Below are 27,306 nucleotides of genomic sequence, written 5' to 3'. Positions count from 1 at the left end.
TCCTCAATAACACAGCATCTTTTACAGGAGGCAGCACATCTGCCACTACCGTTCATTAGACCTGAAAATCAACAGCAGTAATCCAAGCAAGCCTTAACTTGAGGGAAACTTCCAAGACTGCTGTTCTGTAATACCCCACAAGGCTGGCTCCTGACTTCAGAACATAAGAACTAAGAGCAGGGGTAGGCCATCTGACCTCTCGAGCCTGCTCCGCCATTCAATAAGATCATGGCTGATCTTTTCGTGGACTCAGCTCCACTTACCCACCCGCTCACCATAACCCTTAATTCCTTTATTGTTCAAAAACTTATCTATACTTGCATTAAAAACATTCAATGAGGTAGCCTCAACTGCTTCACTGAGCAGGTAATTCCACAGATTCATAACCCTTTGTGTGAAGAAGTTCCTCCTCAACTCGGTCCTAAATCTGCTCCCCCTTATTTTGAGGCCATTCTAGTTTCACCTGCTTCCATCTTATCTATTCCTTTCATAATCTTACATGTTTCTATAAGATCTTCCCTCATTCTTCTGAATTCCAATGAGTATAGGCCCAGTCTACTCAGTCTCTCCTCATAAGCTAAGCCTCTCAATTATGGAGTCAACCTAGTGAATCTCCACTGCACCCCCTCCTGTGCCAGTATATCCTTTCTCAAATAGAAACATAGAACACAGAAAACATAGAAAAACTACAGCACAATACAGGTCCTTTGGCCCACAAAGTTGTGCCGAACATGTCCCTACCTTAGAGATTACTAGACTTATCTATAACTCTCTACCTTACCAAGTTCCATGTACTTATCTAAACATCTCTTAAAGGACCCTATCGAATCCACCTCCACCACCGTCGCCAGCAGCCCATTCCACGCACCCACCACTCCGAGTGAAAAACTTACCCCTGGTATCTCTGTACCTATTCCCCAGCATCTTAAACAGGTGTCCTCGTGGCAACCATTTCAGCCCTGGGAAAACGCCTCTGACTACTCACTCGATCAATACCTCTCAACATCTTATACACCTCTATCAGGTCACCCCTCGTCCTTCTTCTCTCCAAGGAGAAAAGGCTGAGCTCCCTCAACCCTCTTAAGACATGCTCTCCAATCCAGGCAACATTCTTGTAAATCTCCTCTGCACCCTTTCTATGGCTTTCACATCCTTCCTGTAATGAGGTGACCAGAATTCACAGTACTCCAAGTGGGGTCTGACCAGGGTCCTATATAGCTACAACATCGTCTCTCGACTCCTAAACTCAACTCCTCAATTGACGAAGGCCAGTACACCATACGCCTTCTTAACCACAGCTTCAACCTGTGCAGCTGCTTTGATCGTCCTATGAACTCGGGCCCCAAGATCCTTCTGATGTTCCACACTGCCAAGAGTCCTACCATTAATATCATATTCTGCCATCCTATTTGACCTGCCAAATGAACCACTTCACACTTATTAAAGTAAGGAGACCAAAACTGTACACAGTACAATACAGTTCGGCTGCTATCACATCGGATCACTGTCTGTGTGAAGTTTGCATGTTCTTCCTGTCTGCATGGGTTTTCTCCGGGTGCTCCGGTTTCCTCCCATGGTCCAAAGGTGTGCACATTACGTGAACTGGCCATGTTAAACTCTCCCTCAGTGTACCCAAACAGGTACTAGAGTGTGGTGACTCAGGGGTTTTCACAGTAACTTCACTGCAGTGTGAATTTACGTCTACTTGTGACGAATAAACAAACTTTACCAGAAGAAGCAAGCAATCTCCTCACCCCACCATAGGAAAAACAAAACCACTGAAAATCTATTCGACAGCTTGATTTTAATTGGGGTTTTTTCACAACTTAAACAGGAGAAGGCATGAGTCTGCCACAGCTATCATCTTAGGGAAGAGAAAATTCAAAAACAGTCAATTCTGGGTGTGTTTTAAACAGAAATCCTGAACACAAACAAACACACACACACAAAACACTGTCTGCTGAGACCCAAGGTTTCTTGCGAGTCTGTTGACATACACAACAGAGTCGCTAAAATACTGTGACCAATGTCATTGTCTCTGCTCCAACCCATCATTAGGTAAAATATTCACGGTAACAAGCGGAGTCTTTACTTAATGGTGGAGCACAGCATAAACACACTGCACAGATCAAGAGGCCCAAATACTTTGTGCTCTCCACCCCCCACACCCCACCCCTTTATTCTTTCACAAGAGATGGGTAGCACTGACATCCCAAATCATCCTTGAACTTTTTTTTTAAATAACAATCGATAATAGTTGAGACTATTACCAAGGCTAACTTTACATTCCAGATTTTATTTATTATTTGAATTTAAGATCTATCAGCTTCAGTGATGGGATTTGATCCTATGTCCTCAGAGCAACCTGGGCCTCTAGATTATTAGTCCAATGACATTACCACTCTGCTACTATCCTCTAATTTGTGTTGGTTACAGCATGGATCACAATTCAGGGCCAATGGGGGAATAGGCTGACAAAAACCATTCAAGGTTCCCACTCCAGAGGTCTGATATGGAGATGCTGGTGTTGGACTGAGGTGGGCAAAGTAAGGAGTCTCACGACACGAGGTTAAAGTCCAATAGGTTTATCTGGTAACACTAGCTTTCGAAGTGAATGAAGGTTCACCTGATGAAAGAGTAGTGCTTTGAAAGCTTGGCATGCATGCTCCTTCTGCAAGACCCGAGGTCTAGCAGAAAGAAAACGCACGTCGATGTTTGTTAAGGCAGGCCCAGGCTCCATTGTGCTGCTCTAACAATCAGGTTGGTTCCTGACGTTCACCCAACGAGCAGACACAAGTCATTACCTGGCCACAACTGAATCTGTCTCTACCCCACACTCAGGCAAAGTAATCCAGAGTGCTTACAATTCACTGCGATAGTTCTTCTGCCAATCACCTTAAATGGGTGTTTGATTGCACCCTTATGAAGCCCCTCGGGACCTTTTACAATGTTTAAAAACGCGCTGAGTATTGTTGTTCTTAGTCAACAGCAACTTAAATAACTATAGAACATTTTCTTCCCTTATTCAGCATGGACATAAGAGTAGCAAGTCATCTGGCCCATTGGGTCTGCTCCATAATTCAGTATGATCAGGGCTGATGGCATCGCAGCCTTAGTTCCTGACATGGAGTCTGTTCCCAGTACCTCAGACACATCTTGTCATTTAAAAACCTAACACAACCTTCAATACGTGGACCAAGCTTCACTACTCAGAGAAAGAAAATTCTACACGCTAACAATCCTCAGCAGAAATTCCTCATCTCCATTTTAAGTGGGAGACCCCAGATTTTAAAACCCTATCTCCTAGTTCTAGACTTCCCCACAAGAAGAATTATGCTTTCGGTTTCTGTCCTGTCAAGCCCCCTCAGCATCTATCATTCCCAACCTGCTCAATCTTTCCTCATAGGATAACCCTTTCATCCCAGGAATCACCCTAGTGAACCGTCTTTCAACGGGTTCTGATGCAGGTATATCCTTCCTTAAGTAAGGGGGCTGAAACTGTACACAGTAATCACTGCGAGGATTTGAGGGCGTACGTGAAGTTTCCTTTGATTTAGCAAGAAAGTGGAGAGAAGATAAAATCAGGTCAGTCATGGTCTCATTAAATGGCAAAACAGAGTCAAGGGACAAGATGGCCTCCTCCTGCTCCTACTTTATATAATCTCCCAGGAGATCCGATAGCGGTATTCAAGAGCTTTTGATAAAGTGATTGAGGGAAAACTGTTCCCAGTGACAAAGATGTTGGTAACCAGAAGACACAAAAGGTAAATTCATTGACCAAAGAACCAGCAGGAAAGTAGGAGAAGGAGGAGAAAACATTTCTTTGGCCATAAGCATCTGAACGAGGCAGTAGAAGCAAATTCAACAGTAACTGTCAAAGAGGGGAATGGATAACTCCTGGAGGGAGGTGCATTTGCACGGTTGTGAGGAAAACAGACATAGAATCCCTGCAGTGCAGAAGAGGCCAATTAGAGCCATCGAATCTGCATTGACTCTCCAACAGAGCATCTCACCCAGGCCCTCTCTCCCGCCTTATCTTGTAACCCCAACCATTTCTCATGGCTATTCCATCTAACATCTTGGGACACAAAAGGGCAATTTAACATGGCCAATCCACCTAAACCGTGCATCTTTAGACCCTGGGAGGAAACCAAAATACCAGGAGGAAACCCACACTGACACAGGGAGAATGTGCAGACTCCACAGAGTGACCCAAGATTGGAATCGAACCCAGGTCCCTGGTACTGTGGGGTAGCAATGCTAACCACTGCCACCATGCCAAACCAGACATAGGGCTGGTCCATCATTACATTTGGCAAAGTATCATAGCCAATCGCCATTGCCTTCTGCAATACGGCTAACCAAGAAACTCTCCCACTCTTACCACCAGCCCATGGGGTACATTGTAACGCTTTACAGACCAAAAATCGACCCGTTTTGGTTTTGAAAGCACATTCTGCCGACATCGAGTCCAAGGAATTTTCACAGTAACTTCATCGCAGCATGAAAAGCCTACTTGTGACACTAAGAAATAAACATTAAACTTGAACACAGAGCTGCTGGCCCTCAGGTAGAGACACCACCCAGCTTGGCTCAGTCAGTGAGGAATTTGCGTGTCCTCCACATGTCTGCCTAGGTTTCCTCCCACGGTCCAAAAGATATGCTGGTTAGGTGCACTGACTATGCTAAATTCTGCCTCAGCGTACCCGAACAGGTGCCGGAGTGTGGCGACTATGGGATTTTCACCGTAACTTAATTGCAGTGTTAATGTAAGCTAACTTGCGGCAATAATAAGTAAGTAAACTTTAACCTAGAGCTTCTGGCCCACAGATAGGGACACCACCTACTTGTGCCCCAAAACTTTTTTTTGAGGGGTATGGTTTCAGGGTGGGGCTAGTAGAGCCTGGGAGCCGAATGGCCTCTTTCTGTGCTGCATCATCCTAGGATCAACACAAACCTTCATATTTGAAGGCGGTGAACGGCAGGGATTCGGTGCCACATTAATGTAAGCCTACTTGTGACATTAATAAATTTTAAAGTACGAGGCTCACAAGAGAAAATCATTTATAAAGTCGTGTGAAATGAACCCTGATATTAAAAAAACCAAAATCCACCAAACAAAAATAAGGGGGGGGGGTGAAATCCTTGACCATTTCACAAACTCACCGACATCCTGGTCGAAGGGGTTGCTGGCGAAGAAGGGCATGGTTCGGGTTTGAAGAGGACGCCAGCAGAGAAAGATCCTTCCAGAGGTAGGCCGCGGCCAGGCCTCGGCCTTTTCTTCAGCTCTAGGCCCGCAGCGCTCGCCCCTCCGCCGGCCTCTGGCGCATCCTCACGGCCGAGGCCCTGGAGCAAACACCCTACCGCCCGGCCTCCAGTCGCCTTGTCCCTCCCTCCGAGAACAGCAGTACCCCCGTCCCGAATTCCCCCAATCCCAGCCGCTCAACCTGCCCCGCAGTTTGAAATGGCGTCACGGGAGGTGCTAGAGAGGAAAAGAAATAAAATAAATAATAACTTTCAACGCCGGTCAGGTGATTCCCTTTCGCCTCCGCCCCACTTCCCTTCCATTGGAGAGGGACTCCCCGAGGTCCTCCAGCGACGTCAGCTAAGCCAGGGGGCAGCACCGGGAATACCTCGGGTAGCCGCAGTTTGCACTCAACCAGGCCAGGGGGCAGTACTGGGAAGACCTCGGCAGGCGCAGTTCGCAGTCAGCCAAGCCAGGGGGCAGCACCGCGAATACCTCGTTTAGCCGCAGTTCGCAGTCAGCCAGGCCAGGGGGCAGCACCGGGAATACATCGATTAGTCGCAGCTCGCAGTCAGCCAGGCCAGGGGGCAGCACCGGGAATACCTCCGGTAGTCGCACTTCGCAGTCAGCCAGTGCAGGGGGTAGTACCAGGAGCAATTCGGCAGGCGCAGTTTGCAGTCAGCCAGGCCAGGGGGCAGCACCGTGAGTACCTCAATCGCCACAGTTCACGGTCAACCAGGCCAGGGAGTATAGCACCGGGAGCAGCACGGCAGCCGCAGTCAGCCAGTCCAGGGGGATAGGGTGTCGAAGGAGAAATACAGGAGGCGCACAATTCCCTTTCAGCCAGGCTAGGGGGTAGCATTGAGGGAGAAACGCAGGAGGATGTAATTGGCTGCCAGCCGGGACAGAGGGCAGCATAGAGGGAGAAAAGCAGGAAGGTGTAATTGGTTGTCAGCTGAGACAGAGGGCAGCACCGAAGAAGAGACGCTGGATTGTAATTGGCTGCCAGAGGATGGGGGCGGGGTTGGATCCGAGCAGATACTACGCGTGCGCGGCGAGGCTCAGTGACGGGCTGATCACCATGGCGGCGGCGGCTGCTGGAAGCGGGCAGGAGCAAAAACGTGATGGAACTCAGCGGAAAAGACGGGGCCCGGGACCCATCGCCACCGCCTATATGGTCGTTTATAACGTGGTGATGACGGCCGGGTGAGAGCTTGCATTGGGCATTAATCTGGGCTGTAGACTGGTTCTATAGGAGCTAACAGAGGCAGGGACCATCCCCAAATTACTATCTCTCTGTGTAAACGTCTACAAGCCTCTACTGTGTTTTAACATGGCTTCAAGTAATATCGTAACAACTTAATGATTCTGAGTAGTGAAAGGACTATTGTTAATTTAAAAGCAACATTCGACTTAACTCCTCTAAAGTCTCTCTTCGTGCAGACCTGCTTCGTATTTATGGATGGTCCCTAAATCAGTGAGCCAAGTACTGGGTGGAGGAGATGATTATTTGGGGTGCTGGGTATGAAATGCAGTGAAGCTGCGAGTAGAACGAGTCCCCCTTTTCCCCTCCATCTAAGCTGTATTTGTGTGGTTGTGCTAAATGAGGAACTCCCCACGTGTAGATCACTGATGAATGTTGTTGCAATGTAGCAATGGACTTTGTTCTGCATTTCTGCACATCGTGTTGTAAAACCAGTCTGACGTTGTTCCCTCGTTGCTCCACACTTTGGGATGGCAAACTGGGAGGCTGCTTCTGCTAAATTGTACAGACCGAACTGAGTTGGCAGGCATTGATGTGGAGGAGACTGGCAGACAGTCGGTTGGGGGGACGTGGGGGAGGAGAACTTGATAAATGTTTATTTAGGCAGATGGAGCGAGTGTGCTTATCTCTGACATATATTTGAGAGCAGGGTGACTGCCTGTCCTTGGATTGTAACATCTTCTGAATCATTTGTATTTGATCCATTTTAAGGTTTGCCCCTGTCCTACATACAGAAAAGTGACAAGCTGTGTTCCTGGGGGAGGGAAAGAGAGAGAATGTTCAAGGTTATCAAAAGATTTCTTGATATTTATAGCGCACTCAGTTGCAGATTTGGGATGAAATACGGCAGCTTGTAATTATATGGTGGTTGTGTTGTCATGCTGAGCCGCTACACACAATGAATGGTAAAGGGGGCAGGGCAGCTGGGGGTAGGGAGTGCAGTGAACAAGAGAGGCTTTTGAAGACTCAAAAGGAGAAAAAAAACAAAGATTTGTAAGACATTGGGATCTCTCAAAGTGCTGCAAAGACAGTGCTTTTGAAGTGTAGTCACTGTAGGAAAACACAGCGACCAATTTGTGCATGCAAACTTCCAAGTACATAGGAACGTGGAAATGGGAGCAGGAGAAGGCCACTCAGCCCCTCGAACCTGCGCTGCCATTCAGTAAGATCATGGCTGATGTGTGTGTTGAGTTCCACATTCCCATCTACCCCCAATAACGTTTGATTCCCTTGCCTAACAGGAATCTATCGACTTCCGCCTTAAAAAAAATTCAATGACCTGCTTCTTCTGTTTTTTTGAGGAAGAATGTTTCAAAGACTGGCAATCCTCAAGAGAAAAAGAATCTCACCTCTGCCCTAAAAGGGCAACCTCTAATTTTCATATTGAGTTCCCCCCATCCCCAAACACAATCCAAGTTCTGGACTCACCTACAGGAGGAAATGTCCTTTTCTCCATCCACTTGTCAATACCATTCAAGGTCTTGTATACGTCATTCAAGTCACTCCTCGCTCTTCTAAACTTGAGCGGAAACAAACCCAGCCTGTACAACCTTTACTCGTAAGCAGCAAGCAAGATATTAACCAGGCAGTCAGTTTTTCTTAGCAATGTTGATTGAGGGATAAATGTCGAACCAGTACTCCCAACTTAGGGAGGAGTGGGGAGCTTCTATCCACTCTTCTTTACAAAGTGTCATCAAGTCTTATCTAGTCTGATGCCTCGGCAAAAATACAATATTTATTGGTATGTGTGGCAGGGGCCCAGTGCTTGCACTGCTGCATCACAGCGCCAAGGATCTGGGTTTGATTCCCAGTGGAAGGTGTTTTCGAAACCAAAATGGGTCGATTATCTGTGTGAATCCTTCCAATACACCCAACTGGCAGGTGATAAGAGTGGGAGAGTTTCCTGGTCAGCCATACTGCAGAAGGCAATGGCAAGTCATTGTGATACTTTGCCAAGTGTAATCATGGACCAGTCCAATGGCAGTCTATGACTGACAGCACAGTGGTTAGCGCAGCTGCCCCACAGCACCAGGGACCCGGGTTGGATGACTGTGTGCAGTTTGCACGTTCTCCCTGTGTCTACGTGGGTTTCCTCTGGATGTTCCAGTTTCCTCCCTCAGTCCCAACTACTGGTGAGGTGCATTGGCCATGCTAAATTCTCCCTCAGTTTACCCAAACGAGCGCCAGAGTATGGCAACTAGGGAATTTTCACAGTAATTTCTTTGCAGTGTTAATGTCAACCTACTTGTGACAAATAAACTTAAAAAGAAGACAGACAGTCAGAAAGGGACACTTTTTTGTAATAAGATCCTGAGGGCTATTGGCAGAATGGATTTGGAGAAGATGTTTCCTCTTGCAGGAGAATCTAGAATTAGGGGATCACTGTTTAAAAATAAGGGGTCGCTCATTTTGGATGAGAATGAGGAGATTTTCTTACTCTTGAGGTTTTCGTCTATGGAACTCTTTCTCAAAAGGCATCGGAAGCAGAACTTTTGAGTAACTGGAAGCCAGAAGTAGATAGATTCTTGATGAGCAAGCCCGGGGGGCGGGGTGTGTGAAAGGCTATTGGGGATAGGGGGAAAGTGGACCTGAGGTTACAGTCAGATCAGCCATGACGTTATTGAATGGCAGAGTGACCCACTCCTAGTTCGTACATCCAACAGATGGAGGGAGGCAGGACAAAGACCAAGATGGGGACAATGATTTTCCAAAGTTGCACAGGGCTGAGTGGAGGAAAGGTCAGTTTGTGGCTCCTTAACTAGTGGAAATAGTTTCTCTCTCTCTCGCACTTATTTATCTATTCCGTTGTGTAGCTTGAAAACTGATCAAATTCCCATTTCCCTACTAAATTCTGATCTTGTCCTCGCTGATTACCTTCATGCTGGCTGGGGAGGTGCAGACGCATCCAGATCACCGCAATTTTATTGTTCCATTTCCTAATGTACGGGAGATGCAGTGAGTTAGTGAGTAGCACGTGCATTGCTTGAATCAAGGAGGTTGTGTGTTCAAGTCCCATTTTAATGACTTGAGGACAAGAAGATCTCGATGCTCCATTGCACTACTGAGGGAGTACTGCACTGTCAAAGGCGCCGTGCTTTGGGTTGAACATTAAACCTGTGTGATCTCAGATAGATCCCATGGCACTATTTTGAAAAGGCATTCTCTAACAGTTCCTGGGTCAATAGTTATCTCTGAAGCCCCATCACAAAACCCAGATGATCTGGTCATTTATCATGTACGGTTTGTGAAATCTTGCTGTGCACACACTAGCTGTTGCTTTTACTTCAAAGATCTTTCATGGTTTGTAAAACAGCTGGAATTCCTGAAGTTGTAGAAGGTGCTATGTCAATTCAAATCTTTCAACCTTGCTAACATTCTCAAATCTAGAGTTTTCTGAGTTTTTTTAGGTGTTGCACTTCTGTTTAAGTGCTTAATTAGATTTTTTTTCCTGGGCCTGATGAGGTAGAAACTGGCATGCTTTGTGATGATGGATTGCTTTTTTTCTGTTAAACAGGCCTGGGATTCAGACTTAATTACGCTGTGCATTTACTCCAGCCTCGCTGACCTGGTCTACTGCGTCCTCATAAATGACTCTATTTCAGGAAGGTGCCGAGGGATTACCCTCGGCCTCGTATCTCTGTCTTTTACCTCTGTTGTGTTGGAGAAATTTTAAAGAAGGGAGGCGAGCTGTTTTCTTTCTAATCTGAAGGAGGAATTTAACAAGAACAAAGCACTGTGCAGCACAGGAACAGGCCCTCCAGCCCACCAAGCCTGCACCGATTCCTAATCGTTATTTACTTATTGTCCATACGTGGTTTCTATCCTTCTGTTCGCCTCCCGTTCATGTGTCTGTCAAGGTACGCCTTGAATGATGTTAACATGCCTGTTTCCATCATCTCCACTGGCAGTGCATTCCAGACACCCACTACCCTCTGTGTAAAACTTGCCCTAAATGTTTCCCTTGAACCTGTAGTCATCCCTTCCACCCTGGAGAAGAAGCCTCTGACTATCCACCCTATCTATCATAGAATCCCTACAGTGCGGAAGGAGGCCCTTTGGCCCATCAAATCTGCACCAAACACAATTCCATCCAGGCCTGTCCTATAACCCCATACATTTACTCTAGCTAGTTCCCCTGACACTGAAGGGCAATTTAGCATGACCAATCCACCTAACCCGCACATCTTTGGACTGTGGGAGGAAGCCGGAGCACCCAGAGGAAAGTCTCATCCAAGCTGGGTATCAAACCTGGGTCCCTGGCGCTGTGAGGCAGCAGCGCTAACCACTGTGCCACCATGCTGCCCCTAAACAAGCACCATCCCAGGTGGGACTATGCCTGTCATAATTTTGTAGACCTCTATCAGGTTGCCCCTCAACCTCCGTCTTTCCTGTGAAAACAATCTGAGTTTATCCAATCTGTCTTCATACCTAAAACCCTCCAGACCAGGCAGCATCTTGGTAAACCTTCTTTGCACCTGCTCCAAAGCATCCACATCCTTCTGGTGGTGTGGCAACCAGAAGTGCACGCAATATTCCAAATGCAGCCAAATTAAAGTTTCGTACAGTTGTTGCCAGAGCCTTTGGAATTTGGTATTCTTGCATTTGACCTGATGAGTGCAAGATGAAAAGCTTCAGCAACACTTTTATTTAAAAGTAATATTCAAAGCTCTGTACTGCCAAGCACCTGTATCTAGAAGACTAAAAGAAGGGTTCTAACGTGCCTTTCAGGGATAGCAGCATGACATCACTTGAAGGGAAGTGTGTCCTCTGATCCCAGCCTGAGTTTCACCTAACATAAATCCTCATGCGTGGATCAAGCTTTTTTAACCTCAACAAGTGATATCTTGCCTTTGTTAGGTGCACTAATGTTTTATTACCTTCATTGTGGCTCTGGTCAGAAATTGCCCCAAACTGGATGGATATGCTGAGCACGGACAAGTTGAGCATGATTGAATTGCTTTATTCAGGCACCATAATCTTTGTTTTTGTTCCCACCATGTTGTGTTGGTGTACTGATATAGAGGCATCAGTCGCTCATAACAGCATTGTGGGTTCACCTATTAGGACTGGGCACATGAGAACAGCTATACAGTGGTAGAAAGTTTGAAGACATCAGCAGTAGGGCTGTGTCTACGGTGCTTTGTTCACAAGCCCAAGTGAAACTGAGGCTGGATGACATGACGCACTTCCTTTCTGGTGATGACATACTGCTATCCCCTAAAGGCACATGTTATGGTAACAGAGGAAGAAGTAATACTCCCTGATCGCACCACATCTGGAGTTACTGTGAACAGATCTGGGCACCACATATTGGGAATCATAGAATCATACAGTGCAGAAGAGGCCCTTCAGCCCATCGAGTCTGCACTGACAGGTAAGAAATGTCTGAACTCCCACCTAATCCCATTTGCCAGCACTTGGCCCATAGCCTTGAAGGAAGGATATATTGACTTGGAGGGAGTGCAGCAGAGATTTGACAATGATATCAGGATGCGAAGTGGTAAATTGCAAAGAGAAATTGTGCAATTTTGAAAACTGAAGCAGTCCATGTCCGAATGAAGCTGAGATCTGGACAGTATCCAGGTTCAGGATGACATTTGCACTATACAAGTGCCAGGCAATAAACCATCTCCAACAAGAGAAGATCTAACCATCGCCCCTTGACATCCAATGGAATTACCATTGCTGAATCCCCTGCTATCAACGTCCTGGGGGTACCACTGATCAGAACTGAACAGGACCAAGCTACGTAAATACTGTTGCTTCAAGAGCAGGTCAAGGGCTAGGAATCTTGTGATGAGTAGCTCACCTCCTGACTTCCCAAAACCTGTCCACCATCTACAAGGCACAAGTCAGGAGTGTGATGGAATACTCCCCACTTGTCTACATGAGTACAGCTCCAATAACAAGAAGCTCAACACCATCCACCCACTTGATTGGCACCCCTTCCAAAACATTCACCCCCTCTGCTACCATAGAGCAGTGGCAGCTCTATCTACAAGCTGTAGTGCAGGAAATCAACAAGCTTCCTTCAACCGCAACTCAGAACTGCTGCAATCTGGGTGGATAAAAGCAGCAGATACCTGGGAGCACCACCACCTAAAGGTTCCCCACCAAGCCTCTCAGCATCCTGACTTGGAAATATCAGCCGTCGCTGGGTAAAAATTCTGGAACGACCTCCCTCATAGCCATGTGGGCGTATCTCTGCCACATGGACTGCAACAGTTCAAGAAGGCAGCACACCACCACCTTCCCAAGGGCAACCAGCAATGGGTAATAAATGCTGGCCTAGCCAGCGATGCCCACATCCCATAAATGAATAAATAAAAGCAAGAAAGTTGTGCTAAACACTACAAATCCCTAGTTGGGTCTCAGCTGGAGTGTCGTGTACAATTCTGGACACCGCACTTCAGGAAAGCAGTGAAAGCCTTAACGAGGGTGCAGGGGAGTTTACAGGATGAAAGCGGGTCCAGGGGATTACTTTAATTACATGGAGAGGTTTGCAGAAGTCGAGGCAGAGGAGGTTGAAAGGTGAATTAATGAAGATTTTTACAAAGTGTAAGGTTTTGATAAATCGAATAGGAAGAAACCAGTGAATGAGTCAGACACCAGAGGCCCTACACTTAAAATAATTGACAATAGCATTAGAGGAGAAATGTTTTCGCACTGAGGGTGGGGTAAGATCCGGACCACAATACTGAGAATATTGGTGGGCGCAGAATCCACCGGAATTTAATAAAGACATTTATAGAGTGCGTTGCCAATTTGTCACATAGTTGGAGAGAAATATGTTGTAGGGAAAAGGCCTAAATTAGAAACTGTTTTAAAAGATGGCACAGGCACTTTGTCTTCCCTCGTTAGATTCTGCATGATCATCAGCAGGGACCAGGTTTGAGTTCACCTGTCATAATGTGCCACCCTCCTAATGCATACTTGTGCATCCATGAAGTTTGCCAACTCAGGTTGCATCAAAGCGTGTGTGTGACCCCTTAAAAACTCAGCTCCCCATGTCCTGCGTGAGATAGGAGGCGCAATGTGAGTGATGCTGTATCTAGCAAAAGGCAGCTTTCTTTATCTTTTGGCCAATTTGCTACCTCCGCTGAATAAAAGCATCAAATTGGCACATTCCTGTCACTGCCCTAGCTGTGATTAGCTAGCTAGCTAGCTAAATTAGCACAGCGGCTGCTGTTCAAAATTAGATTTGGAACTCTGAGGTCATGGAAGCACAAGAGAAATGCAGGTGTTTTTGTTTCCACGATTTTCATACGTTTGGTTCCAAGTTTGCCTGCGTGGCTGCTATTAGGCACAAGTACCATTGTGGCGAGTCTTCACAGGTGTGAAAGATGTTTGCCTTTTATCGAACTGCTCGCACTGAGTGTTCCAGCAGTGGGTGGTGGATAATAATCAGGCCTGAGAGCCTTATCAACATAATTTCCCCAAAGTTAGGGGAGTCTAAAACTAGAGGGCATGAATTTAAGGTGAGGGGGAGAGATACAAAAGGGTCCAGAGGGACAATTCTTTCACACAGAGGGTGGTGAGTGTATGGAATGAGCTGCCAGAGATAGTGATAGAAGTGGGAACAATTTTGTCTTTTAAGAAGCATTTAGACAGTTCTATGGATATAGAGGGATATGGGCCAAATGCAGGCAATTGGGACTAGCTGAGTTGTTTCAAAAAAAAAAGGGCAGCATGGACAAGTTGGGCCAAAGGGTCTGTTTCCATGCTGTAAACCTCTATGATGAGATTTGGCCCATATCCCTCTATATCCATGTAACTGTCTAAATGCTTTTTAAAAGACAAAATTGTACCCACTTCTATTACTATCTCTGGCAGCTCATTCCATACACTCACCACCCTCTGTGTGAAAGAATTGTCCCTCTGGACCCTTTTATATCTCTCCCCTCTCACCTTAAATTTATGCCCTCTAGTTTTAGACTCCCCTAACTTTGGGGAAATTATGTTGATATCTAACTGATCTAAGCTCCTCATGATTTTATAGGCCCCTATAAGATTACCCCAAGCGTCATCTGCTCCAGGAAAAAAAAAAGTCCCAGTCTATCCAGCCTCTCCTTATAACTCAAACCATCAGAGTAGAACACCCCACCATTGCTTTTGCTGAGATCTGCTAACTGGTGACATAGGAGCAGGAGGAGGTTGTTGAACTTTGCAGTCCTTTCCTCTATTTAGTGAGATCATGGCTTGTCTGTGAACTCATTTCTTTACCCCATAATCCCGTAACGTCTTGAGTCGATGTGAAGAAACTGTTCCCGCTTGTGAAAGCGTTGAGTAAGCTGGTAAAAGAAGCAAAAGTGACGTAAGGAAAACCTTTTCGTGCGGCGTGAGATCAGTGTTTGGAATGCACTAGCTGTCAGTGTAGTGGAAGCAGGTCCATCCGAAGCATTCCAAAGGGAATTGGGTTGTTATCTAAAACGAAAGAATGTACTGGGCTATGGGAAGGAGGGGGGGTGGGATCAGCTGAATTGTTCATTTGGAGAGCTGGTGAAAGACTCAGTGGGTCAAATGACTTCCTACACCCTTAACCCAAGGTCAGTCAATCAACTCCAGTTTTAGAGTAAGCATCTGATCTCTCAGTATTTGCCGCTTGTGGAAGAGTTTGAACTTCTACCACCTTTTGTATGAAATGTTACCTCGTTGCTGTCCTGGAAGGTCCGACTCTAACACTCTGCCCCATCTTAAACTCCCCAAGCAACGCAAATATGGTGGACTGGGAGAAATTTAGTTCCCCTAAGCGTGAGACCATCAGACATAAGAGTGGAATTAGCCACTCGACCCATCAAGTCTGCTCCGCCATTCAATCTTGGCTGATTTTCTTTCTCATCCCCATTCTCCTGCCTTTTTCCCAGGGTGTGCTGAAAACTTCAATCATATCACCCCTAAAATTACCTTCTAAATCCCAGGGCTTAATATATCTAAAGTTTGACTTCTCCATTCTTGTATTCAATTCCTCCTCATATAAAGGCCTGCATTTTATTAACCTTTTTGATGTTTTTCTGCACCTGAAAAGACTCTGCATTACCTGAAACCACTTCCCAAGGAGTTATTTCTCATTTAACCCCCTCTGCTGTGGAATTAACTTGCTGGCTCTTGTTGTAACAAAGCCTACCCTGCCATTCCATCTGTAAGAGGGACTGTATCTTGCTGCTGCCCTCTGGATGATCCTGACTCTCTCTCTCATTCATTCTGATTGCAACGTAGTAAGACCGTTTGATTTCAATAAGGTGGAGCTCTAGTCATGCATCAGTTCCTCTCCACGAATGAAATACTAGCCAGCCTGTGAGGAGGACATTCACAGCAGTGCATCATCCTTAGCAGTCTCCTGACTCTGAGTGTGAAACCTAAGCTTGTGGAACACACTGCAGCCATGTGTTTATTCGCACTAAATGCTGACTTACATTTGTTTTCAGACCCCTACCTGCCCCTGGAAACGTTTCACAGTTTGCACGGTGCTGGATAAATGGAGGTTGCTGGTGGTAATCCAGGTGTGACACTGTTGGGATTCCGTATCACAGAGCAGTGCCTGATGAGAGTCAGGAGATTGTGACGCTGTCCCAGTAGGAAGTGCTTCTCTGAGGCTAAGACAAGTTGTGATGGAGCCTGATGTGGCTTTGGCAGTTTGGGAGACGTTAATGTTGTTGCTGAACTGAACGGTATTGCAACACAGCATCTACTTAATAAATACTGTATTGTTTTTGCAGATGGCTAGTCATCGCTGTGGGTTTGATTCGAGCTGGCTTGGCAAGAGGCACCTACCATGGTCTCTATTATTCCATTGAGAAACCATTGAAGTTCTTCCAGACAGGGGCATTGCTGGAGGTGGGTGTTGTTGCCAATGGTCCTTTTTGCTCAGCTGGGTGCTCCTTTGGTAACATGTCATTAACCAACACCTTTGCCACATTTGCTTTACACAGCTGCTGACCACTGCACAGTTTACAACTCCAAGTGCACAATTGTCACAGCACTGATGCTGACGGAACAGCCTAGCCATCCTGAATGGAAGCTGTCTTCTACAGAGGTGTCAGCAGTTATGCATGTCTACCTTGGAACTTTTAATGAAAGAATCATAGAATCCCCACAGTGCAGAAGGAAGGCATTCGGCCCTTTTGAGTCTACGTCGATTCTTAAAGAGCATCTTACCCAGGATCAACCCCTGCCCTGTTCCTGTAACCCCACCCATTTACCATGGCTAATCCCTCTAACCTACACATTTTTGGACACGGGTCAATTTAGCATGGCCAGTCCATCTAACCTACACATCTTTGGACTATGGAAGGAAACTGGAGTATCCGGGGGGGGGAACCATGCGGACACGGGGAGAATGTGCAAACTCCACACAGACAGTGATCCAAGCTGGGACCTGGACCCGGGTGCCTGGTGTTAGAGTTTTAGTGCTAATCACTATACCACCGCAGATGACGTAACATTTCTTGTCCCTTTATCGGATGGGACAACAACTGCTAACTGTTCATATTTCATGCTGACAGTATTTATTCTGTTGATTAATCTCAAATCAGAAACCTGGCTTCTCCAGAAGGTACGGAACTTTGCTGGTTAGAGGAACTATCAGAATCCTGGGTCAGTTTACAGATTTTTTTAAGTTTTATTTGTGCAATGTGGGTATATCTAGCTGGCCAGCATTTATTGCCCATTCCTAATGTCTTTCAACTCAGGCTTGCAAGGCCATTTTAGAGGGCGTTTGGAGTCAACCACATTATGTATTTAAAAGGTTTGAAGGTTGCTTTAAGGGCTGATCATATGACATTACCATCAAATCATTAGGGTGTTTGCATAGGCTGTTGTTTTACTTTCAGCTTGTACTCTGTTCTGTGCAGTGAAGAGAACATCTCTTTCAATAAAACCTGTTGTATGTTATGTTACTTTGAATCTGTGTGCAAACCACATCTTTTATTTTTGTTAAAACCCACAACCACCTAACATAGTTAGGATATTACAAAAAGAAAATAGCGATTTGGGATTTTGTTTCATTGAGGACATCGCATTCCTAAGCAAAAGAAAAAGATTCTGGGTCCTCGCACTTCATATATTAGAAAGCTGGGAACAAGCGATAACAGGATTAAAGATTGAAGTGCCAAGTGCAGGGAGACCATGGAAGAAAAATCTGGGATTTTAAGACGTCGTTTTCCTAATCAGAGAAGGGTGAGATTCCAGGCAACATCTAGCATATTTCAAAAGAAAGGAATTTTTGTTTTACTTTCGGCTGGGATTGTTTGGGGGGGAAAAAAAAATCAGGTCCATAATAATTTTCCAGCTCTATTTGGGAGATGATGGTTGGAAAAGAAAAGCTTAAATGGAGTGCTGTCAACAGATTGCTTGATGTCAAAACAGATCTGTAGCACCTTATGGGTTTAAAAAAAAGTGTTTTCAAAGAGACACTGGGCTGAATGAAGAGGATCAAGTGAAACTTAAGATAAAGTTTAATAGTCAACCAAGAAGTCTCAAAGCCAGAGCAGTGCCATGTGTAATTCATCCAAAGGTCAAAGAAGAAAAAATTTTAGTATGATTTGTTAGCACTCATGTTAAATCTGGTTATCAATGACTGGCCTACCTCCATCATACCTATCATGAAACTAGATGGTTCAATTCAAATTTGTGGTGATCTTAAAACAAGTGTAAATTCAGCATGTGCACTGCTCAGTATCCACATCTTTGAATTGGAGATTTGTAGGTGGGCAAAAATTTGGCAAGAGGGATCTTTCGTAAGCATGTTTTAGAGATGAAAATAGCAGCTGATTCACAACCATTGCTTACCATCATCACTCATAAAGGTGTTTCACATTTGTAAAAGATTGCCTTTTGGAATAACATCGCACCAGCCCTATTCCAAAGATCAATGCACACTAGATCTGAGAGACACTTAAAATATCATCCAGTGTCACCTGGATGATATTCCAAATGCAGGATGAAGCAAACGAGAACTTAAATAACTTAGAAACAACATTGGAACATCTTCAAGCACATGGTCTGCATATCAGATAAAAAAGTGTGACTTTTTCCAGACATCAGTCCAGTATTTGGGTCATGTTTATAAAGGGCTATATAAAGTACCTAAAAAGATGGTCGCTAGTTTAGAAGCACCAGATCTGATGAACGTGACACACAATTGAGGTCCTTTCCAGGGCTAGTAAGTTTATGATGGCAGAATTGTTCCTAATTTGTAAATTATGCAGTGGCTTCAATTAATGTAGCCATGTGTGGAACAGTCATGGGACTGGACAACAGAACGTGAGAAAGCATAGGAGGATGTTAAAGGTGTTATGCAGAAGTCTGAAATACTGGTTCATTTTAATCTGAAGCAACCATTACTGCTTGCATACGATGGTTCATCTTGTGAAGTAGTTTCACTTTGTCTTCTGGAGAGAAAAAAACCGATAGATTTTGCTTTGCATGTTGTAACTAGTGCTGATTCTAAGTATGCTGAGCTAGAAAAAGAAACTAAGTATAATCTTTGGCTTACATCATTATTTACACGGTTATTTACATAGATTTAAGGGGCAAGGTTTCAAAGAGATGTACGAGGCAAGATTTTTTTTTGGAGGATGGTGGGTGCCTGGAATCTGCTGAGGGAGTGGAAGCAGATACAATAGCGACTTTTAAGGGGCATCTGAGCAAATACATGCATAGGATGGGAATGGGGGGACACGGATCCCGGAAAGATAGAAGGTTTCTGTTCAGTCGATGCAGCCTTGGAGGGCCGAAGGGCCTGTTCCTGTGCTGTAATTTTTCTTTTGTTCTTTGTCATTTCACATCATTGACTGATAATCAACCTTTAACACCTATTTTTGGCCCATATAAAGGCATACCATTGTTAGCTGCTAGCCGATAGCAAAGGTGGTCACTGATCTTCTCTGCACACTCTTAGGCGATAAAGTATTGTCAGTCAGAGTGCCATGTTAATGCGTTATCACGCTTGCATTTACCTTTTTTAAGCAAAGGCCACGCTGACTAGTATTGCTAATATTTTTTATTGCTAGATCATTTGCCTATTGACAGTTTCTCAAGTTCAGAGATATACCAGAAATGATCCCCTGATGGAAAAGGTGATAAATATGGAACACATTGTCCACATCCTGATTCGCAACCTTGTATGTCGAGAAAGCTCAAGTTGACTGTCCCAAGATGTGGAGAATCCAAGTGATCATTCCTCCTAGTCTGCTTGGAAGAGTTCTTGAACAGCTACATTTGGCATGTTACCTACGACTCTCTCCAATTTTTACAGATGCACCATAGAAAGCATTCTTTCTGGTTGTATCACAGCTTGGTATGGCTCCTGCTGTGCCCAAGACTGCGAGAAACTACAATAGATTGTGAATGTAGCCCAGTCCATCGCGCAAACCAGCCTCCCATCCATTGACTCTGTCTACACTTTCCGCTGCCTCAACAAAACAGCCAGCATAATTAAGGACCCCCTCCCGCACCCCTGACGTTCTCTCTTCCATCTTCTTCCGTCAGGAAAAAGATGCAAAAGTCTGAAGTCACGAAACAACCAACTGAAGAACAGCTTCTTCCCTGCTGCCGTCAGAAATTTGGACCTACCTTGTTTTAAGTTGATCTTTCTCTGCATCCTAGCCATGACTGTAACACTGCATTTTGCACTCTCTCGTTTCCTTCTCTATGAATAGAATGCTTTGTATAGCGTGCAGGAAACAACACTTTTCACTATGCTCATACATGTGACAATAATAAATCAAATCAAATGAAGGTCATCCTGGTATAGTCCCGATAAAGAAATTAGCACATTGTTCTTTTTGGTGGCTGGGTCTGGATGCTCAGATTGGAGAAATGGTGGGAACAGTGTCAATCCTGCACACGAGTAAGAAATACACCATCGCTCTCTCGTTTACACCCTTGAGAATGGCCTAAAATGTCATGGCAGCAATTGCATGTAGATTTTGCTTGCCCTTTTGAGGGTTACATGTTCTTAGTCATCGATCCCCACTTGGCCAGATGTTATCTTGAGCTCTTCTACAACTGAATAAACCAATGAAAAACTTGATGAGACTTTTGCAAGATTTGATGAACTGGAACAGATTGTTATCGATAATGATTCGCAGTTTCCTTTATAAGAGTTTGAGGATTATCTCAAAGTAAATGGTATTCAGCGTTTACAATCTGAACCTTCGTCATCCATCCCGTCAACAAATGGATTGGCTGAAAAATTCAAATGATCCTTGAAACAGACGCCATTTATCGCCACCTTCTTGAGGGCAATTAGGGATGGGCAATAAATGCTGGTCTAGCCAGTGACACTCGCATCCTATGAAATAACTTAGTTCAGGAAACAGGAGCCTAATTATTCAAAGTCAGCTGGGTGGATCATGTGAACTAATGTCAAACAGGTAACTTGTAGACCTGGGACTGAAGCACTTTCTTGGGCAGATTAGCAAGACTTTTTTTGCAGCTAACTGCTTAATTCCGTGGGTTCAAATCCCTCACTGGAGGTTTTGAGCACAAAAATCTCTCCAGCGCAGTACCGAGGGAGTGCTGCACTGTTGGAGATCTTTCGGAAGAGATTTAAAAGCGAAGGCTCCACCTTTGACTGTCAAGAATACGGAAGGTCCCAGTGTTACTATTCAAAGAGCAGCAGGGAGTTCTCCCCAGAGTCCTGACCAATATTTTATTCCTTGACGAACATCACCAAAAAAAGATCTAATCAGTATCCTGTTGTTTTTGGAGGGAATTGCTAAGTGCAAATTAGCTGTAATCTTTCCCTCAGTATGATCAAGATTATATTCCAAAAATACTTCATTGACATTCTGAAATGTTCTATGTAAATATAAGTCTTTGTCTTTCCAGCTATATTTTGAGGATTTTTCACCCCAGGAATCTCCAAGCTTTTAAATACTTTATCATGGGCTTTTATGGTTGTAAGTGGGATCACGGTATGAATAATTTCTTGTAAGGGATGTTGCATTGAGTAATTTAGTAACTGGGGTGTTTTCTGATTCAGCAGCTGAACCTTGCAGTCTTGTGCATTCTTGAATTATTGAGTGGAGGCACACTGTTTAAATATTTGTCTCTCCCATTTCTTTCAGATCCTTCATTGTGCTGTAGGTACGTATTGACCTCTTTCCCCCAAGAATAAGGTAACCATTTTGTTTAAAAAAAAAACTTCAAGCATAATATACTAAGAATTGCATGTACAGCAATATTTTCCTTTAATGATCTCCTGGGGGAGGTGATGGCCTAATCGTATTATCGTTTAGATGATTATTCCAGCAACTCAGCTAATGTTCTGGGGACTGTGATTCGAATCCCACCAAGGCTGCTGGTGGAATTTGAAGTCAATTTTTAAAAAAAAATCATCTGGAATTGAGAATCTGTTGATAACCATGGAACCGTTGTCTGGAAAAACTCATCTGGTTCACTAATGTCCTTTAGGGAAGGAAATCTGCCATCCTTACTCGGCCTGGCCTACATGTGACTCCAGAGCCACAGCAATGTGGTTGACGCTTAACTGCCCTCTGACATGCAGTTCAAGTGCAACAAAAGATGGGCAATAAATGCTGGCCCAGCCAGTGATGTCCACATCCCACCAATGAATTTTAAAAAAATGTATATTTTTATATTTCCTTCTGTCTCGGTGAGCTATGCCAATATCTGCTACATTTGAAATTAAAGCAGTTTAGATACTGAAATGATCAGGTTGATCTAATCAATGGTGATGGATCTCACTAGTTGTGGCTCTCCTTCCCCACGATCTGCCAGTTCAAAATCCATCATTTTAAAAGTGTAAGCTGGGGATAAGGAAGGAAGGAATCCGTGCCCCATGGTCCAGTAGCTTAAATCTTTGACCTTTCCACCTATGCCAGATGACCCGATAGGAAGGCTGTCTGAATTTCAGTGAAACTAAATTTTGAATAATCTTAACCAAGTTCCATGAGGGCGGGGCAGGAAATTCTTTAATTTTTAATGCCAGCTGAAGAGGCTGCGGGGTGACTAATACAGGAAACACCAAGTCATGCTCCTGTAATAGAGGTTGGAGGCCGAGGGATATTGTCAGCAGAGGTTAGGAGGAAGTTTTGTCCTGCTTCAGGCGTTAATTATATTAGCTGACCTAAGAGTGGATAATGCTGTGAGACTGCATGCTAATGACATTTAATATTTAATTCCCTGCACTAATATCTTTCATCCTGACACATGCTAAAATTCATCGAGCAGAAGATGCTTGGAAATAAGGATCTCAAATAACATGCGAAGCTAAACCCAGTTGTTGTGAGTTCCTTCACTGCCAGTTCTTCAGCCCTGTATCACTTGGCTTAAAAGCCTCAGGAAATGACATGGTGTATCCTGCTATTTTGGTTCCTATGCTCCTGGATTTGGATGTCAAAACAAGGGCGTACCTTTAGGTTTTAAAAACAAAGTAAAATTTATTTATTAGTCACAGGTAAGACTTACTTTAACATTGCAATGAAGTTTAGTTGAAATTCCTTTAGTCGCCACACCAGCGCCTGTTTGAGTACTGAGGGAGAATTTAGCACAGCCAACGCATCTAACCAGCATGTCTTTCGGACTATGGGAGGAAACGGGAGCACCCGGAGGAAATCCACGCAGGCGCTGGGAGAACGTTCACACTCCACACAGATAGTGAACCAAGCTGGGAATCAAACCGGGATCCCTGGTGCTGTGGGGCAGCAGTGCTAACCACTGTGCCACCATGTCACAAACTTGGATGCAGATGAAAGACCATCAACCTGAAACATTAACTTTGCTTCTCTCTCTCTCCACAGAATAAAAGCAAAATACTGTGGATGCTGGAATTCTGAACTAAAACCAAAATACTGGCAATACTCAGGTCAGGCAGCATCTGTAGAGAGAAAAACTTGAGTTAACGTCATGAATCCCTATGATTCTTCAGAGCTCTGTGGAAGAATCAAATGGACTTGAATTAACTCTGTTTCTCTCTCCACAGAAGCTGCCTGACCTAATTATTTCTGGCTTTTTATTTCAGATTTCTGGCATCAGCAATATTTTGCTACTGTGGTGTTGCAGGGCTTAAGTTAGTGTGTAATTACATCAGAGCTGTAGTGTTGATGTAGAGTAAGTGCTGGCTGAAAGTGGAACAAAACAGCGAGTGAGCCGGGTTCACATCTTCACCCAGTTCTGACCTTCGAACTGCATCTACACACTAAGACTTTGTGCTTGCACACAGCTGAGATTGTTTAGTGCAGGCATTAAGCCCACGTGAATGCGTTTTCAAAATTATTTTGATACACTTTAAACCCATCCAGCGCTTCTCATGGAATCCCTACAGCGCAGGAGGAGGCCATTCAGCCCATTGAGTCTGCACCGACTACAATCCCAGCACCCAGGCCCTATTCCTGTAACCCCATACGTTTATCCTGGCTAGCCCCCCTGACGTTAAGGGACAATTTAGCTTGGCCAATCCACCTAACCCGCACATCTTTGGACTTTCCCTATTTAAGAAAGGCAGTATGTATCGTTTGAAGGCATAAAGTTAGAAAATTACACAGGAGACACAAATTAGGAGCTTGCATGAGATCATTGGAAGATCTTTCTGATTATCCTCTGCTCTTTCCTGATTTACCCTCGTTTTTTTTGAATTTGCTTCCACCACCTTTGCAGGTAGTGCATTCGAGAGCATCATAAACGCGCTGGATTTCAATTTTTAAAAATCCCCTCTGGATTTTTTTTGTCAATTATCTAAAACCCGTGTCCTCTGTTCATTATATAAAATGTTCTTTTTCAGTTGATGCTTTACAACTTATTCTTTTCATTCTTTTATGGGATGTGGGTGTCACTGACTGGGTCAGCATTTATTGTCTATCCCTAATTGTCTTTGAACTCGGTGTCTTTCAGAGGGTAGTTAAGAGTCAAACACATTGCTGTGGATCTGGAGTCACACATAGGCCAGATCCAAGTAAGGACAGCAGATTTCCTTCCCCCCCCCCCAAAGGACGTCAGTGAACTAGATTTATGGCAGTCAACAAAGGTTTCATGGTCATTTTTAATGAATTAAAATTTTAATATCTGCTCCATAGTAGGATTTGAACCTGGGTGCCCAGAGCATTATCCTGAATTTTTCTGATTTATTATTGTCACATATTAGTATACAGTGAGAAGTATTGTTTCTTGTGCACTATACAAACAAAGCATACCGTTCATAGAGAAAGAAAGGAGAGAGTGCAGAATGTAGTGTTACAGTCATAGCTAGGGTGTAGAGAAAGATCAACTTAATGCAAGGTAAGTCCATTCAAAAGTCTGATCGCAGCAGGGAAGAAGCTGCTGTTGAGTTGGTTGGTACGTGACCTCGGACTTTTGAGCCGTTTTCCTGACGGACGCAGATAGAATGTCTGGGGTGCGTGGGGGCCTTAATTATGCTGGCTGCTTTTCCGAGGCAGCAGGAAGTGTAGACAGAGTCAGTGGATGGGAAGCTGGTTTGAATGATGTATTGGGTTACGTTCACGACCTTTTAAAGTTTCTTCTGAACATGCTGTCCCGAGAACTGTCAACTTTTAGCTGTACGTACATCTCGTGTGTTGATTTTGATTGTCGAACTTTATGGTGTTGCAGGTTTGGAAAGGCTGCTCTCACCCTATTGTCTATAATGCTAGATGAACCAAAATTCTGTTTATTCTATGCAAGGTACCACAAGTGGCCCTCAAAGGTTGGCAAAACAACCAGATGGTAGATGAGAAATCTCATTTTTACACGATAAGCCATTATAATCTAGAATGCACTGCCCCAAAAACACAGTAGAAGAAGATTCAAAAGTAACTTTTAAAGAGTATTGGATCAATACTTAAAGGAAGAAAAAAATCGCAGAGCAACAAGAAATGGGCCTAACTAGATAATTCTACCAAAGAGCAGGCATAAGAATGATGGGCTGAATGGCTGCCTTTTGTGCAATGTCAATTCTGTGGCTTGGACCGGAGACGTGGAATCAATGTATTGCTCAGGGACCACTCTCTGGAATATTGCCACAGATCTGTGGGCTGCAAGTATGTGTCTAACATTTTCCCTACTTACCAAGCATCTGACCTTCAGCACTCATCAAATAAAGGAATGTATGTTCCTGAAAGCAAGAGATTGGAAGAATTTATCTTTTATTGACTGAATCTTACGAGCAACGGTTATCAGCTTGATACAAAGATGAGAAGAGGCAGTTCTGCTTGTTTTGGTAATCCACTTTATTATCCTTGTTAGGCAGTGTACACATAAACCATATATCTAGTTAGAATGTAAGCATGCAGTTTGTATTAAAACTATGCAGTCTAAATGCACTCCCACTCGATTCCAGTGACAATTGCTGTGTATCACAGAATACGAGAGGTACTACCTGATCAGGAAAGCTGATGCTGACCAGGCGTTTGTTCTCCCTCTTGATACCATCCCCATGTCCCCGACGCAGGATCCTCGTCTTCTGTGTTGTTAATCTCCAAAGTTTCACTACCCCTGGTTACGGAATCTCCGTTCTTATCCTCATAGAGCCATAGAAGTTTACAGCTAGGAAACAAGCCCTTCATCCCAATTTGTCCATGCCACCCTCCTTTTTAGTAAGAAGTCTTACAACACCAGGTTGAAGTCCAACAGGTTTATTTGATAGCACAAGCCATTAGCTTTCAGAGAGCTGCTTCTTCATCAGGTAAGTGGGACAAACAAGGCATATAAAGACACAAACTCAACTTACAACATAATAGTTGGAATGCGAGTCTTTACAGGTAATCAAGTCTTAAAGGTACAGGCAGCGTGAGTGGAGAGACAGTTAAGCACAGGTTAGAGAGATGTGTATTGTCTTCAGCCGGGACAGTCTCAATTATCAGCTCAATAACTGTCCCGGCTGCCCAAGAACAGACATCTGTCATTTGGAGAAAATCCCCCACTGACTGGCGCCTTTAGTAAGTGCAGCCCTCAACCTCTCCTCCATCTCACCCTTCTTTCAATTCACTCCTTTACAATCTACCTCTTTGATCAAACTTTCTATCAGCTGCCCCAGTCCAAATTTGTTTGACTTTTGCCCCCGTGAGGCTAGGAAATTTTGGCTGCATTTAAAGGGGCTATATAAATGTACGTTGTTGTTTTGCAGGAATTGTTCCATCCTCTGTGGTTTTGACTGGGTTCCAGGTGATGTCACGAGTGTTCTTGACCTGGGCGGTTACGCACAGCGTGAAACAGGTAAGTGGATTCTTGACAGTTTGAATAACTCCCCCATTTAACTTGAGGGGTGCACTCCACACTGTTCATTGACGCTCTCCAAAGAGAGGATGTTACTCAGTAACATCATTTGAGCGGCCAGCTTGTGCTGACGTCATCATGTACCATGGAATCAATCACAACGAAAGCCAATCCTGCAAGACACCAAGATACATGCGGCCCGGGTGGACATATCATTCGATCGTAGAATGTTATGGCACGGAAGGAAGTTATTCAGCCCGTGGTACATGTGTCAGTTCTTCAATAGAGCTATCCAACTAATTATACTCCTGGTATTGCCCCATGAAGCCTTTCTCTCTTAAATATTTAACCAACTTTCTATGCATTTTGCTATGATTCGGTTGATGGTGATCAGGAGCAGAAATCTTTGCCTGACATCCTCTTTTTTTCCTTCCGAATCCCTGCCCTGTCTGCTTCACTTAAACCAAGGATATTAAGCTTAGTTGCAGCATCTCTATTGCTTTCCCAGTTAACGGGTCATGTTCTGAAAGTGGCTGTTTCCTCCTGCATCTGTGCTAGTCTAACTGTCCTCCCATTAATTACACTATTGATCAACCTAATCAAAACTCTATTCTGAAACCCCAGG

The 27,306-nt window shown here is 44.4% G+C and overlaps 2 protein-coding genes across 5 annotated transcripts in view; one reads left to right on the top strand and one right to left on the bottom strand.

Annotated features, from left to right (window-relative positions):
* Window positions 1-5,757, bottom strand: part of stam2 (signal transducing adaptor molecule (SH3 domain and ITAM motif) 2) — a 50,509-nt gene extending 44,752 nt beyond the window's left edge. Inside the window, exons 1-2 of one of the 3 annotated variants that reach the window (XM_080199525.1) lie at window positions 5,741-5,757; window positions 5,167-5,482 (exon numbers count right to left, since the gene is read on the bottom strand). In XM_080199525.1, the coding sequence (XP_080055651.1) occupies window positions 5,167-5,206 (40 nt within the window). In that variant the 5' untranslated portion in view covers window positions 5,207-5,482; window positions 5,741-5,757. Of the gene's footprint in view, window positions 1-5,166; window positions 5,580-5,740 lie in introns of those variants that run through there. The other 2 variants (XM_080199526.1, XM_080199524.1) reach the window with 2 other exon arrangements.
* A 105-nt stretch (window positions 5,758-5,862) lies between these two features.
* The window catches only part of hacd2 (3-hydroxyacyl-CoA dehydratase 2), a 35,392-nt gene continuing 13,948 nt past the window's right edge, over window positions 5,863-27,306 (top strand). Inside the window, exons 1-4 of one of the 2 annotated variants that reach the window (XM_080199527.1) lie at window positions 5,863-6,451; window positions 16,226-16,343; window positions 21,581-21,599; window positions 26,593-26,681. In XM_080199527.1, the coding sequence (XP_080055653.1) occupies window positions 6,258-6,451; window positions 16,226-16,343; window positions 21,581-21,599; window positions 26,593-26,681 (420 nt within the window). In that variant the 5' untranslated portion in view covers window positions 5,863-6,257. Of the gene's footprint in view, window positions 6,452-16,225; window positions 16,344-21,580; window positions 21,600-25,664; window positions 25,687-26,592; window positions 26,682-27,306 lie in introns of those variants that run through there. The other variant, XM_080199528.1, reaches the window with a different exon arrangement.

This window comes from Carcharhinus amblyrhynchos, chromosome 11 (assembly GCF_965287045.1).
Source record: "Carcharhinus amblyrhynchos chromosome 11, sCarAmb.v2.hapA, whole genome shotgun sequence".
In the NCBI taxonomy this organism is placed as follows: domain Eukaryota; kingdom Metazoa; phylum Chordata; class Chondrichthyes; order Carcharhiniformes; family Carcharhinidae; genus Carcharhinus; species Carcharhinus amblyrhynchos.
This window is presented reverse-complemented; position numbering and strand designations above follow the sequence as displayed.